Raw genomic sequence first — 15,180 nt, 5'->3', positions numbered from 1 at the left:
CTTTATTGAAAACTGAACAATTGCCATTAAATGAGAGACGTGACCAGATGTGTCTCAGAGGAAGAGGAACACTCTTAATTTATGTATCTCAGGAATCACGAAGTAAAGGATGACAGAAGTGAAAAAGAAGGCAAATCACTGTGGTGATATATGATTGATGATTCTGGAGTAAGCAGTTTTAAATTTCTTTGGCAGCACTGGTTTGGTTTAAAGAAATCACATCATTGCAAAATATTTAGCAATCTGTTTCATTTTTGTAACATTTTTGTGTACTGACTGAAAGCAGAAACAAAAGATAAAATGATGTTTCAATGATAGTAAATTGCTCTAGGCAAACAATAGATGGTTACATTTAATCAGATTCATTCATTTCAGCTTCAAATTCAGAAGGGAAAAATCACATGTGATTTCTATTTTGGTGTACAATGCACTGCATATATAGACCAGATATTAGAATTAATGCAAACCAGATAGCTTATTCGATACTCAATGTAAAATTATCTCATGTATGAAATGTACTAAAGGTTATTACAGTTACACATCAGATCGTTGTTGATTAAGGTAATTTTACACTCAATAACTTACCAAGTTCTGCAGATCATTTTCTCAGAACAATTCTGTACACGTTGACATTTAAATGGTTCTAAAGTATGAATAATATACTTGTTTACATTTTGAAAGTTGTTCATTCCAAGCATTTTATATGATGGGAATATAGATTTTAATCACCTTGAATGTTCCAGAAAAAGTACAATGTGCTAAATGTGGTTGTGCTGCTTAGGATATAGGAATACAAACTGCAACGTATACCTGTATGATATGTTCCATTCTTCCCAGTTGTTCTTAAATAACCTAAAAGCCTTTTTAGATTGTTGCAACTAGTATTTGAGTTTGAGACACAATAATGATGGTGAATGGGTGAGAGGTCAAGTGGGGAAATTGGGTGTTGGCAGTGGTTAATAAACTAGATTTTATATGGTATGGCCCTGCAACCAGATGTGATTGTTATTTTGAGAGTATTTTCCACTCTTCACATTGTGGACATTGACGTACATGCACGTAACCATCTAAATATAGCAGTCTTCTTCCTAGCCTTGAGCAACATTTTGAATTGAGTTTCAGGTTTGTAAGCCAGTGTAAGGTCTTTACGGAGAGGGAGTTTACTTAAATGCAGTTTCATCAAGGGCAGGATTTGAGGACATGGCCTGCTGCTTGAATCACCTTTGTGCCTGTGTTGCAAGTGCCACAAATAATGAGGAAGATGACAGCTCCTTCAAAGCCATCCTGCTAAGTGAAATACTGAGACTAATGTCATTAAGTCAGTGATCATTTGTCAAGTAAAGATCAACCATCCCCACCCCACTGCCCACTCCATCTATGGAGCAACTTTCAACTGTAGTGGTATCCACAATACATTGAACATCTTAAGTTCAGTAGGTACAAAGCATAAGTCTGGGCTTGCGAAATAAAGTCATTGATCCTGCACTCCCAACTGGAGTTGTGCCCAATTGGACATGTGGATTTATCTCATTTCTCATACTCCAATTATTATGAAAGCTCTTTGGATTAAAATAAAGGTCACATCATGTCTCTCTCTTTCTTTCTCTTAGTTGTTATCCAAAGGCTTAAGTATTGATTTCGATAGATAAACAGGTATGACAAATAAAGCACATTGAAATGACAAAGAAATCTCCCACTGATTATCTCTTCTGTCTGCCCTCAATTGTTTCCCTAAATCAGGAATCTTCTAGGTAGAACACAACTTAAAGCAGCACTTAGCAGCAGGCTTTGGTTGAAATATGTATCTGTCAGCCAAGGAACAGAATGCACCGAGTGGAGGTGGGGGGGGGGGGGGGGGGGGGGTTGCATCAACGACGAATAGTTAGGTAGCAACACACTTGACTAGATACCACAGGATATAACTGCCAAATTAGTCCTGCAGCAGATAGTGCGAGAGTTAACACTTAATCTTGACTTCACCAATCTACCATTAACAGATGTGTCAGTAAGTGCGAAAACTGAACAGTCCTTATAGCGACACTTCATACATGGGACACTTTTCATCAATTGCACAACAAATATACTAAAGAGTACATTTAAAAATGATCTGGCAGCACAAGACTGGGAATCCATGAGGTACAGTGGGCCATCAGCAGAATTGTATTAAATCACCAACTTGTAATCCATCTCTTCACCACTACCATCTTCAATCAATAAGGACTGGGAACAGTACGTCAGGAGCAGCAAAAGATAAATCTAAAGGTGTTATTTCAAACTGATGATGCTTCATGCATACTAACTAACAAAAGCAGCTTGTGATTAAGCTATACCACTGTGCCATAGGGCATAGATGAGGTCATAAGTGAATATTTCTCATCTGCGTTCATTATGGAGAAGGATATTGTTGTAGAAACCAGGGAAAGGGAGGGTGAAATTCTAAATAAATTACCATCAAAAAGGAGGGGGCATTAGTTGTTTTAATGGGTTTAAAGTTGGATAAAATCCCAGGGCCTGATGAGATGTATCCCAGCCTACAATGTGAGGCAAGGAAAGAGATAGCTAGGACTTTGATAGAAATTTTCAAATCTTCTCTGGTCACAGAAGAGGTGGCAGATGACTGGAGGACAGCAAATGTGCTACTTTTATTCAAGAAGGGCATCAGGATGAGCCAGGTAATAACAGGCCAGTGAGTTTAACATCAGAGTTAGGGAAATCATTGAAAAAAAATCTTAGATAGGATTAATTTGCACTTGGGGGGGGATGGGGATTAATCATAGATAGCCAGTTTCGCTTGTTGAGCAAAGATCCTGAATCACTAATTTTATTAATTTTTTTTATTGGTATTGGTTTATTATTGTCACCTGTACTAAGGTACAGTGAAAAGCTTGTCTTACAAACCAATCGTACAGGTCAATTCATTACACAGTGCAGTTATATTGAGTTAGTACAGAGTGCATTGATGCAGTACAGGTAAAAAAAACAGTAACAGTATAAAGTGTCATAGCTACAGAGAAAGTGCAGTGCAATAAGGTGCAAGGTCACAACAAGGTAGGTCATGAGGTCATAGTCCATCTCATTGTATAAGGGAACCGTTCAATAGTCTTATCACAGTGGGGTAGAAGCTGTCCTTAAGTCTGGTGGTATCTTCCACCCGATAGAAGAGGAGAGAAGAGAGAATGTCCCGGGTAGGTGGGGTCTTTGATTGTGCTGGCTGCTACACCAAGATGAGAGGTAAAGACAAGAGTCCAAGGAGGGGAGGCTGGTGTCCGTGATGCCCTGGGCTGTGTCCACAACTCTCTGCAGCTTCTTGCGGTCTTAGGCAGAGCAGTTGCCGTACCAAGCCATGATACATCCAGATAGGATGCTTTCTATGGTGCATCGGTAAAAGTTGGAGAGTCAAAGGGGACAAACCAAATTTCTTTAGCCTCCTGAGGAAGTAGAGGCACTGGTGAGCTTTCTTGGCTGTGGCATCTACGTGATTTGACCAGGACAGGTTGTTAGCGATGTTCACTCCCAGGAACTTCAAGCTGTCAACCCTCCCGACCTCAGAACCATTGATGTAGACAGGTGCATGTATACTGCCCCCTTTCCTGAAGTCAATGACCAGCTCTTTTGTTTTGTTGACATTGAGGGAAAGGTTGTTGTCATGACACCATACCACTGAGATACATATAAAATGAATATTAGGACCCTAAGTAGTACTGAGGAATCTTGGTGTATAATCCAAAGATTCCTTAAGGTAGCAATACAGATAGATAGAGTGACCAAGACATACCTGCCTTCATTAGGTTGTGCTTGGTATCCAAAATTGGCTTGCTAAAAGGAGGTAGAGGGTGATGGTCAAGGGTTGCTCCACAATTGGAAACTTGGTGTTCAGCAGAATACCACAAGGATCAGTGCTTGGACCTTTCCTGTTATTATATACATTAACTGCTGGATGTGAATGTAGGAGGTATAATAAAGTGAAAACTGGTGCTGTTATTGACCATGAGAACAGTAATCTATAGCTGAAGATCAATATTGATGAATTGGTAAGATGGGCAGAGCAATGGTTGATGATATTTAATCTTAAAAAAATGAGTTGCGTTTTGAGAGGTATAATAATGCTGAGATACATGAGATACATGAGGAAATAGCAAAAACAATTGAAGGAGAGTTGATGAGCATATGGCAGAGAAAATACAGAGATATGGGTAGAAAGGGAATGGAACTGATGGGATTGCTTTGCTGGGAGCCAGCAGGGGCCATATGGGCTGCTTTGCCCCATACTATTGGGATAGATGATCACATTGGATGATGGAGCAGGTTTGAAGGGCTGAATGGATTACTTCTGCTCCTATTTTTCGGTTTCTAAGCCAAATAAGATAAGATTTCTTTATTAGTTACATGTACATCAGAACACAGTGAAACACATCTTTTGCGTAATGTTCTGGGGGCAGCCCACAAGTGTCGCCACGCTTCCAGCGCCAACATGCATGCCCACAACTTCCTAACCCGTACGTCTTCAGAATGTGGGGGGGGAAACCAGAGCACTCGGAGGAAACTGATGTAGACATGGGGAGAACAGCGGCCGGAATTGAACTGGAGCTGTAATAGTGTTATGCTAACCGCTACACTACCATGCCCGCCCTTGATCCCACAGTCAAAAGATCACAGCAAAGCTCTGTAGTCTTGCCATATCCAGTGATAAATGGTGCTACACAACGAGAGGCAGCAGCTCCATGAACATCCCAATCCTCAACAAGAGCACTGACAAGGACAGTTTCTTCATAAACGTTGAGTTTTGTCACTTACTGTGGTCAATGATTGAACCACATTGCAGTGGGGAAAACAGTACTGCTTCTTCCCAGGTTGGAACAGAACATTTCTAACACATAACGGTTGTTACCATTAAATGCCTCTTTTGTTTGACCTTTCCTTGTTTGGATGTTGATGATACTAGCAAATTCAGTATTTATTTCCCCTTAATTACCCTTGAGGATATGGTGATGAACAATACCTTCCAATGAGCTTCCGGATTCATACCCAGCAAAAATGAATGATCAATGAATCATTTCCAAACCAGGATGGCGTACGACTTGGAAGGGAAGCTGCAGCTGGTGGTGTCCCCTTATTCCTGAAGCTCTTTCTTATCCTTCTTAGTGGTAGAGGTCAAATGCAGTACCTTTTGTAAATAGCACAAACTGCAACCACTGATGTTGATGGCGGAGACAATAAATATTTACCAATAAAAAGAGGCAGCTCTGTCCTGATTTTATGATGTTTTCAGTGAAAAAGTCAGTATAATTATTGTGTCAGGAAAAGATCTTTGCATGAGGAAAGAATTGGTATTCCTTTGTCACATCACCAATGACATAGTGTTGTGTATAAACAAATGATATTAGCTCTAGTCTCATAATATATTACCAAACATCTGCTGCAAAGTAGAACTGCCCTTTGTGCAAGATGACCAAAAGCGGTTTTCAAAGCTCCTGCATAGCAAACACAAACTGGATTGAAAGTTAACTTATCAGTGTGAGCAATACAGTAACCACAAGCCCTTGATTAAATACTGCTTTTCAAAATCAAAATGTTATTTTTAAGAAATTTTATTTATGAACAAGTTAAAATATACTGATCATTTAATCATTTTTCCTTCATGCAATTTAGCAGATCAAAAACAACTTGAATCCTTCAGCAAATCAACTCCTTTGATTGAAATATGTAATCATATGACTCATTTAGCAGAATTATATGCATTCTATTTTTGTAAAATCTGCAATATTCTATAGAAAAGCACTTCATCACCCCCCCACGTCAGAGCAAAGTACTGTAATACACCAATGAAATAGCATTCTAAAACAATCACGAGTAAAACAACTTTAGCAAGGATCTTTCATCTCTTCAAAAACCTAGTTTATTTTCTTGGCTACATGCAATTCAGTATTTCAGTTTACATTAGTTTATCATATTCATCAAATACAAAAAATCTAATGTGCATAAGTTTCCCTTCAGCCTCTACTCTTCTTCAGAACAGTCTGCAAATTCAAAAGAGAAATATACTTTCAGTGGTTGAATATGTTTTATGATTTATCATATGCTTTGAACAATGATCTGAGAACAGGTTGTCATAACTCAGGAGGTCACAACAAATATTTCTACAAGAGTAAATTTTATTTAGTTGGAAAACTATCAAAGGAACATCATAACTGTCTAGAATTATATATACAAGGTAGGTACATAATATTTTAATCAGAAAATTATTTTACCATAAACATTGTTTTGTTTAACATCTTATAACAAATATACCGAAAATGATTCTACCTGATTTTCTTGGGAGGCGAGCTTAGAAGTGCAATTATTGTGGTTCACAAATGAATAAATTACCTCAGTTTAGATTTTCACATCCCCTCTATCACTTCCAAAAAAGGTGGTAGATCAAAGAAAGTGCCTGCATTTAGGATTTGATTGAACCCAGTGTTTAAGCAGATCTATATCCAAATCCCCATGTTCAAGGCAAAAGACTTAATGATTTCATTACTAAACTTGCATACTCATATGAATAAATTCCATTCACTTCAGTAAAACAATCAAATTCATATCACATTGTTGTACCACACTTAGATTTATTTTCAAAAGTACAAGTGCAAATTATGTACTTCTGGGCAGAAGTGAGAATAAAATTGTTTTTCCCTGTGCCTGGCTAGCAGATGAAACCACCATTCCTAAAACATGCTCTGCTTTTGTTTTACTTCATTCACTAAATACGAGAGTCCCTGAAAAAGCATTTATTTATTCCCTATCCATAATTACAGATGATGGTATGCACCTTCTTGAATGCTGCAGGACATGTGGTGACAGTATTCCCACAATGTTGGATAAAATTAAGAGAAGTCAGGAACACAAAAAGAATGAAAAAAATACTGGCAAATAAAATTAAAGAAAATCAAAGATATTTTATAAGCACAAACATAGCAAAAGTATAATTAGTATAAAGTCTCCTACAAGAGTAACCCACGTGTAGAGGGCAGAGAATTAATTAGGTTCATAATACTGCAGCTGCCTTTACTAAGCTTTAGTATCTTTGAAAGCAGATCAATTGCTAAACTCAGGTGAAATACAATCCCAAATAGGTAACATTAGCAGAAATTGCAGAGATGCTGGTCATCATTTGTTTTTTAAAACTATTCTTGGATACAAAGTTAGTGATGGAGGTTTGGAGGCCTAACTTGCAGTCCATCCACTGTCTAAGAAAGTAGAATGGTATAAACAGAGTAATTACAGGCTACTTAGATTAACTTCAGCAGTGGGCAAATTACTGAAATCAATTTTGAGGGACAGAATAAACCTTCATTTTGAAAGGCACAATTTAATTAAGGATAGTCATCAGAGCTTTGTTAAGGGAAGGTCATGTCTAGTAACTTGACTCAATTTATGACCAGAAGAAGAGTCAATGAGGGCAGTGTGTTCTATGTCACCAATATGGATTTGAGCAAGTTTGCATGGCAGGCTGGTCAAAAAAAAAGCAAAGATGCATGGGATCCAAGGGAGAGTGGGAAATTGATTGTAAAAATTGACTCAGTGGCAGGAAGCCTCAATATTGAGTCCCTTGCTTTTTGTTATATATTTAATGATGTTGATTTAAATATAGGGGGCTTGATAAAGTAATCTGCAGATTGTATTAAAATTACTCATGTTGTAGACCAGGAGAAAAGCTTTCAACTTCATGAGAACGTAGATGGACTGCAAGTTAGACAGAAAAGTGGTAAAGAGCATTTAATCCAAAGAAGAGTGAAGTAACAAGGGATTGCAAATACAAGGGATTTGCACCAAGACAAGGGAATAAAAATAAAAAGTGTGGAGGAAGAGAGGAATCTGGGTGTGTATATCCACAAATCTGATGGCAAAACAGGTAACAACTTAAAGATATATGGGATGCTTTTCTTTATTAGCCAAGGCACAGAATATAAAAGCAGGAAGTTATGCTAGAACTACAAATAATACACATTAGGCTAGAGCATAAATATTGTGCACCACTTTGGTCACATTACATTGGAAAGGGTGCAATGGAAATTCAGGAGGATGTTGCCTGGACTGGAATTTTTTTTTTAAGTTGTGAGAAAACATTAAAAAAAAGAGGGGAGACTTAATTGTTGAGGTGTATAAAACTGAGGGTTTAGATAAAAACAGGAAGGAATTATCCCTTTTAGCCAAGGATTAAAAATCAAGGGGCACATATTTAAAGTAATGGTACAATTAGAGGGGAGGCAAGGAAAATTATCACCCAGAGAATGGGAGGAGTTTGGAACTTACTACCTTACATGTTAACTTTCAGTTATTTATGTATAAAGATACCCCTCTCTGAACACCCAGCCTCTGGCAACTACTATGGCCACATACTTATATGAGTGGTCTAGTCATCTTTCAGCACAACAGTGAACCAGAGATGGTAATGCTGTTGAGTATGAAGGAGGAGATGGTCAGTTTTTCTTCTTAGAGATGGTGACACAAATGTCACTTGCCATTTATCAGTCCAAGACTGAAAACCATCCAGTTCTTGCTGCACTTGGGAATGGAGTGCTTCCATGCTGAGCAATTGTAAATGGAACTGTATGTCGAGATCCTCGCCAACCGACTTCAATTTTGCAAAAGCTCCTCAATTTCACAGTGCTGATGAAGTTATTGACCCAAAACATTAACTCTGTTTCCCTCACCACAGATACTATCCAATCCATTGAGCAATTAAACGTACGTTTTATTCCCAGTTCTGCTTTTGGTCACACACCGCCTCAATGTCATGGCCAGTCACCTCATCTTTTAAATACAGCTCAAGATTAATATTAAAGTCTGAATCTGAAAAGCCCTCACAGCATTCAAATGTTAGCATTTTATAGATGAGCCAGCACTTGATATAGGGAAAGGGGTCATCAATAGCACAGAGCTTCTCATTACTTCCCACTTTAATTACTCATCCCACTCTGACCTATCAATCTGTGACCTCCTGTAACATTGCAGTGAAGCCCAATGCAACCTTGAAGAATAGCACCTCATTTACTGTCGGGGCATGTTGCAACCTTCTGGACTCAATATTGAATTCTATAACTTCAGGTTACTTAATTTCTTGGTCTGTATCAGTCATCCATTTGCAACATTAGCTCAGCTTGTTTCTTTCCCTCCCTCTCTATCTGGGAGAGGAGACGCCCAGTCTGATCTGCTGGACTTGTCCTGCTGCTCTGCTTTTCACAACTTGTACATTCTTTTGCCTAACTTCTCACCGTCTAACTGCTCCCATTCACTCACTGACTTTGTTTATCCGTAGTGACACTGGTTTTATCCTATCAGGGAAATACCCACCCCGCAACTTAATCTTTTGTCTCCTTTTCAGTTCTGACGAAGGGTCTCTGACCTGAAATGTTCACTCTGTTTTTCTTCCCATAGGTGTGGCTTGACCTGCTGAGAATTTCCAGCATTTTTTGTTTTTGTCTTCCATCAATAGCATGTTGTTGTTTGTTGACTGTTGGAGTAGCAATTGGCCTGATAGGATTTGTCTTGCATTTTGTGGACAGTTTTCCAGTTTGCTGTGTAGATGGCAGTATTGTAGCTGCAGAGAACAACTTAGAGGCTTTTCTACAACAGGAGTAAGTCTTTGGCATAAGTGGGATATTATTGATGCCCACATTTCTTGTACCCTATGCATTCTGTCATAAGGAGTCAAAAAGGAAGACAAACTGGATCACCCATTCAGCACTTCTGGCTGAAGACAATTCCAAATGTTTCAGCCTTGTTTTGCTGAGAATGAACTGAACCAGCCTGCATTTCCAGATTCAAGTAATTTACACAGACCCAATGTCATTCCTGTCCAGAATGTGTCACTGCCACTATTACAACTACAGCAACAGAAGTGAATAGCAGCAAATTACAGCATGCAGTCCTTGCCATTCCCTCAATGGAACACTCATTAATAAAATCACAGTGCTCTTTACCAGCTTCTTTTCTTACTAGTACAAAATTCCTCATCCAAATCCTGCGGCAAACATATACTTTAACAAATCACTAAGAAATTTTGCCTTAAGTTTTCCCCCCTCCACCTCATAAATAATAATGCTATAAGTGCAATTTGTTAAGCGATATATGACAATGAGATGTGCACAAGATATGAGCTCAGATTACTAAAATATTGACCAGAGCAGTACAAAGTACCCTGGCTGTGTCCTAATTTGTGTCAAATGATTCCATCATGATCTCTCCACTCTTATTTTCTATGTTTCAACTGGAGTATGCTGCATGTCTGATCTAATCTACCTGCTCTGTTTGCTTAAGGAATCTACAAACTTGCACTTGAAAGTCCCTCAATGATTTATTACATATTTTCTTACCTTGTTTGCTCTTACCAAATGCAAGATGCCACACCCTGCTGGATTGAACCATTTGCTTTTCTGTCCATCTGACCACTTCATTGATATCTTCCTGAAGTCTACAGCTTTCTCACCCACATCAACAGCACAGTCAATATTTCTCATCTTTCCGAATGATCAAAATATTTTCAGTGGGAATAAATTTTACTGACGACACTTGAGGACATGAAATTTTTGATTTTGTACCTACTGAAATGGATGTTCACTGGATTTTTAATATAACTGATTTTAAAAATAATTATGACCATATGCATAAAGAATTATAATTGTACCTTTGCCACTTCTACGATATGGTTTGGCTGAATGGCAGAGCACTTCGCTTCAACAGCTTTAATCCTAGCCTCTTGCGCCAGACGATGCAGGAACAAGAGACAGTTTAAATGGACCTACAATTCAAATAAAAAACACTTTTTCTTGGCATCAAGTGTCATTATTTAACAGATCAGGGGTTGTGGGGAAGAGAAAAAAATAAAAAAAAAGTTCTGTCCAGAACCAAGCAATTTGCAAGGTTGAAACAGCTGAATAAATTATCTCAGTCACTTCTGAAGGCAATTAGGAGTTACCTAGATCAGCTAGGAACTCTGGACAGACCATACAGTTAATATTGCCAATTCAGTGACTTTAATCAAACCAAGAAAAGATAGAATTAAATAAAGGCAAAGAAAGAATGAACAGAAGAACAAAAGTGTAAGAACCAAGATGGAAGGCATGAGAAATTAATGGTAAAAACAGATCAAGGTGAAAAAAAGCAGGATAATAGGGCAAGAAATAAAAGACTGTTTGGAAGTATAAATGGAAGCAGAATTATCTAGATCAATTTATATTGCAGTAAACAGAATAGAGATTTTAATTTCATCTCAGCCTGTTGAAGATCACATGGACTCTCAATACTAAATGTAATGCACAACAGATTCTTCTGAAATTAGACTAATTTAGCTCATGCAGAAGACCTTATAAAAACAGATGGTTCTCTAATTCAACCTGCAAGACCATCAAATTAATTTGATTTCTGACAAACCTCTCTATGCAATTGAAGAAAGGAATAAATAGCCCTTCAGGAATAGATTGCAGCTTTTAACTTGCTGAGATGCAAAAGTGCAAGTTCTGCTTCTATAATTCAAAAAAAAATCAAAGACAATGCCATTATTCTATCATTATAAGATATAGATATTTGTTCAATGACCATGGCAATTTTTAAAAAAAACTTGATCACAGAACATGAGTTGCAAGTGTTTCCTGGTGCTAATGGAACAAAGTTAAACCATAGATGGCTTACAAGTCTAAATATAACAAGAGTTTAACTAGAAATTATGAGGCCTTGAAGTCTAACATTCAGAACATTTCCTTACTGAAATCATATTGACAAATGTAAATGAATATATACTTTCTACAATTCTTTATAGTGATAACTGAACACAGCAAACAAATCACAAAACAATTTTAAGAAAACAATGAAGCTCCTGAAGAAACATCCCTAACAAAGACTTCATCTCTGACCCCATGGAACCAGTATCTGGAGCACACATGCTAATATATGGGCAGCCCTGAGATGGATAAGAACCAGACAAGAAAGACACGGCCATCTTTTACACTGATAATGATAATGAAACAAACCATCAAGTGCTCTCTTTGATCTTTTTACAGAGCCTAAAGCAAACAGTGACTAATACAAGACAGACAACATAACCTGGGTGCTGAACTGAACATTACTAAATATCAAAATTCTACTTCCATTATTCAACCTTTGGGTAATTGGTGCAGTAATTTCTGCCATCTAAAGTAATGGAAGCAACTTGAAAAATCTTGAACGTTCTCCTGTAAACAATTACCACAAAGTCCTTACTGCTTGCAACCATGGCACAGAAGAAAAACAATACTAGGATAAAATTCAGTGGACCACACCACCAAAACTTTCTAAAGTTATAATGAAATAAGAGCAAACATTCAAGTAAATGATTAATTATCTTCATTTCACGAAAGGAAACACAATCAACCAGCATAAGAAAGTTTGACCTAGGGTTTCGATCTGAAACATTAACAATTCCTTTCCTCCCCACAGATGCAGCTTGACCCCGAGTTCTTCCAGAGGATCATTTGTTGCACCAAATTCCAGCATCTGCAGTTTCTTGTGTCTCCAGCATTAGAAAGTATTACAAAGGATTCAAAGAGTCTTCTGCTCATCCTTTTGTCCTACTACAGCTGTGTCCATTACTGCAGCCAGCTGGTTAGATGCATCAAGTCTGCCAAGAACCCTTAGTTCTGTTAGTTTCACTCTTAATCTATTTGGCTGTTATGCTTTTGCTAATTTTCTGCTAAAACTGCTAAACTTTATTACCTCTTCAACGCATGGCTGTTCTTTGTTTCTAAGAACAGGCCCACTACAGCCCAACTACTCCATTCTCATCACATTTGCAGTGCATCTCCTGGGGAAAACTTTCTCCAACTTCATTCCATTCTTTTTGATACCTGTCAAACAGTCTTTATAGTCCTTATCATATAGTCTTTAAACTCTCTTAAGATAAATCATGTTTAAACTCCCTTAAGTCATCTTCACAAAACAGATACAAACATAAACAAGGCCCTTAAGCCTGCAGAATCTCTCAGGTGATTGTTCTGGTGTGCTAGAAGTGACATACAAAATTGACAATTTCCCCTAAATAATCATCCTTAGGAATTTTTAATCACCATCTCAGAATAAGAGGTACAAGTCATCATTTCCAAATTCAAATAAGCTCTCACCTAACTAATAACACCAGGCTGAAGTTTCAAGCAGTGGCCTATATCCAAAGTGGTCATTGGCAAACAATAAAAGACTGGGAGGACCAAAAAGTTTTGTAGTCATCGTTTGTCAACAGTTCAGAAGAAAACAGGGCATTCGTAACTTCTATGCCTACACAGCACAAGGGCAATTCCTGATCCAATTAAGCTGAGGGACCAAAAACTCCTTGTAACTGTCCCCTCAATTTTATGCCAGCATTATCAGTGGAGCTTTGGGATCCATCAGCTGAGGCCTAGTGTTTGATAACAGACTGCTTTGTTTTGTGGTCCAGTCGAGGCAGTGAGGTCTTGAGGAATAGCAGAGCGATAAAAGTGTGTCCATTGTAATGGTGCAAAGGGCATTGATCAAATGACAGGAGCTTCATGTGAAGTATCCTCAAAAGTAGGGCTTGGGACTATTTATGTTTCCTTGAGGGACCAGGCCCAGCCTCTTAAACAGGACACCTCACTGACACCATACATTGCCCCTCTGCACAGGGGGATTTACAAAGATTTTTGCATTCTGATGTGGAACTTGGATCCACCCTTCCCCATTCCCTTCCCCCCCCATCCCCCATTCCCTTCCCCCCCCATCCCCCATTCCCTTCAAATCCACCTCACCGCCTCCGGACCCATCTTCCTTCTCCCCCCCATCCCCCAGGAGACCCCCCACCACCCCCCCCATCCCCCAGGACACTCCCCACCGCCCCACCCCATCTCCCAGGACACTCCCCACCGCCCCGCCCCACCCCATCTCCCAGGACACTCCCCACCGCCCCGCCCCACCCCATCTCCCAGGACACTCCCCACCGCCCCGCCCCACCCCATCTCCCAGGACACTCCCCACCGCCCCACCCCATCCCCCAGGACACTCCCCACCACCCCGCCCCACCCCACCCCATCCCCCAGGACACTCCCCACCGCCCCGCCCCACCCCACCCCATCCCCCAGGACACTCCCCACCGCCCCGCCCCACCCCACCCCCCAGGACACTCCCCACCGCCCCGCCCCACCCCACCCCCCAGGACACTCCCCACCGCCTCGCCCCACCCCACCCCCCAGGACACTCCCCACCGCCTCGCCCCACCCCATCCCCCAGGACACTCCCCACCACCCCGCCCCACCCCATCCCCCAGGACACTCCCCACCCCATGCCGCAGGACACTCCCCACCGCCCCACCCCATCCCCCAGGACACTCCCCACCTCCAGGACACGCCCCACCCCCAGGACACTCCCCACCGCCCCCCCATCCCCCAGGACACTCCCCACCCCACCCCTCTCCTCTCCTTTCCTCTCCCCACTCTCCCTCCAAACCCATCCGCTGATCCTCCCCAGCTCCGTGCCCCGACACGGGCTCTCGGCCGGGCTGTGGGCGCGGCCAAGTCACCCGCCGATCTGACATAGTTCCCGCCCACCGCCTGCGGAGGGGACCGTGCGGTGTGTTGTTCGACCCGGGGTGGGGGCATCCTCACCATCATGTGGACGTCCCGGCTGAGCCTGAGCTGCGGTTTGTGCCTCCTGAGGACGGTGCGCAGACTCCCGCGCGGCAGCGCGCGCTTCACCATGGCCACCGGCCGCCTTCAAAATCCGGCGCCAACCCCCCACAAAGCACGCGCGCCGCCAACGGCAGGGCACGTTCTGTGACGTAACGCGCTCGCTCCGCCGGCTGATGTCACTGCCCCGCCCCGCCCCCCTCCTGTGTTCTCACCGCCTCGGCCGTTGGTAAGGTTCGTTCTCTTCCATGGTGCTCTTTCTAACAAGTTAACGAAAATAATTTCCACCTCACAACACTTTTGTTAAAAAAACACCGCAAGCAAGTGTTTCTTATAACTTTTTTTTCTGGAAATAATTTGTGCATACAATGTTGCTGCAGTGATATTGATATTTAATAATGTGGGGCCTGCAAGGTGTTGGAGTAGATCAGCTTGATCTTGCTGAATGGTGAAGCAGGCTGGTGGGGCTGTGAAGCCTGCTCCTACTCCTTCATTTTATGTTCACCACACTCCCTGAATTGCAAGTATATCCTTC

At 40.8% G+C, this 15,180-nt stretch overlaps 1 protein-coding gene across 1 annotated transcript; it reads right to left on the bottom strand.

Annotated features, from left to right (window-relative positions):
• Positions 1–5,632: 5,632 nt before the first annotated feature.
• On the bottom strand, positions 5,633–14,781 carry cenpw (centromere protein W). Its single transcript, XM_052025058.1, has 3 exons — positions 14,625–14,781; positions 10,667–10,780; positions 5,633–6,017 (listed from the first exon to the last, which is right to left on the bottom strand). The coding sequence occupies exons 1-3, from the start codon at positions 14,715–14,717 to the stop codon at positions 5,991–5,993; spliced, it is 234 nt and encodes a 77-aa protein (XP_051881018.1). The 5' UTR covers positions 14,718–14,781; the 3' UTR covers positions 5,633–5,990.
• Positions 14,782–15,180: the final 399 nt, after the last annotated feature.

Source organism: Pristis pectinata, chromosome 10 (genome assembly GCF_009764475.1).
Source record: "Pristis pectinata isolate sPriPec2 chromosome 10, sPriPec2.1.pri, whole genome shotgun sequence".
Lineage (NCBI taxonomy): Eukaryota > Metazoa > Chordata > Chondrichthyes > Rhinopristiformes > Pristidae > Pristis > Pristis pectinata.
Note: the sequence above shows the minus strand (reverse complement) of the source record. Positions and strands in the feature narration are given on the sequence as shown.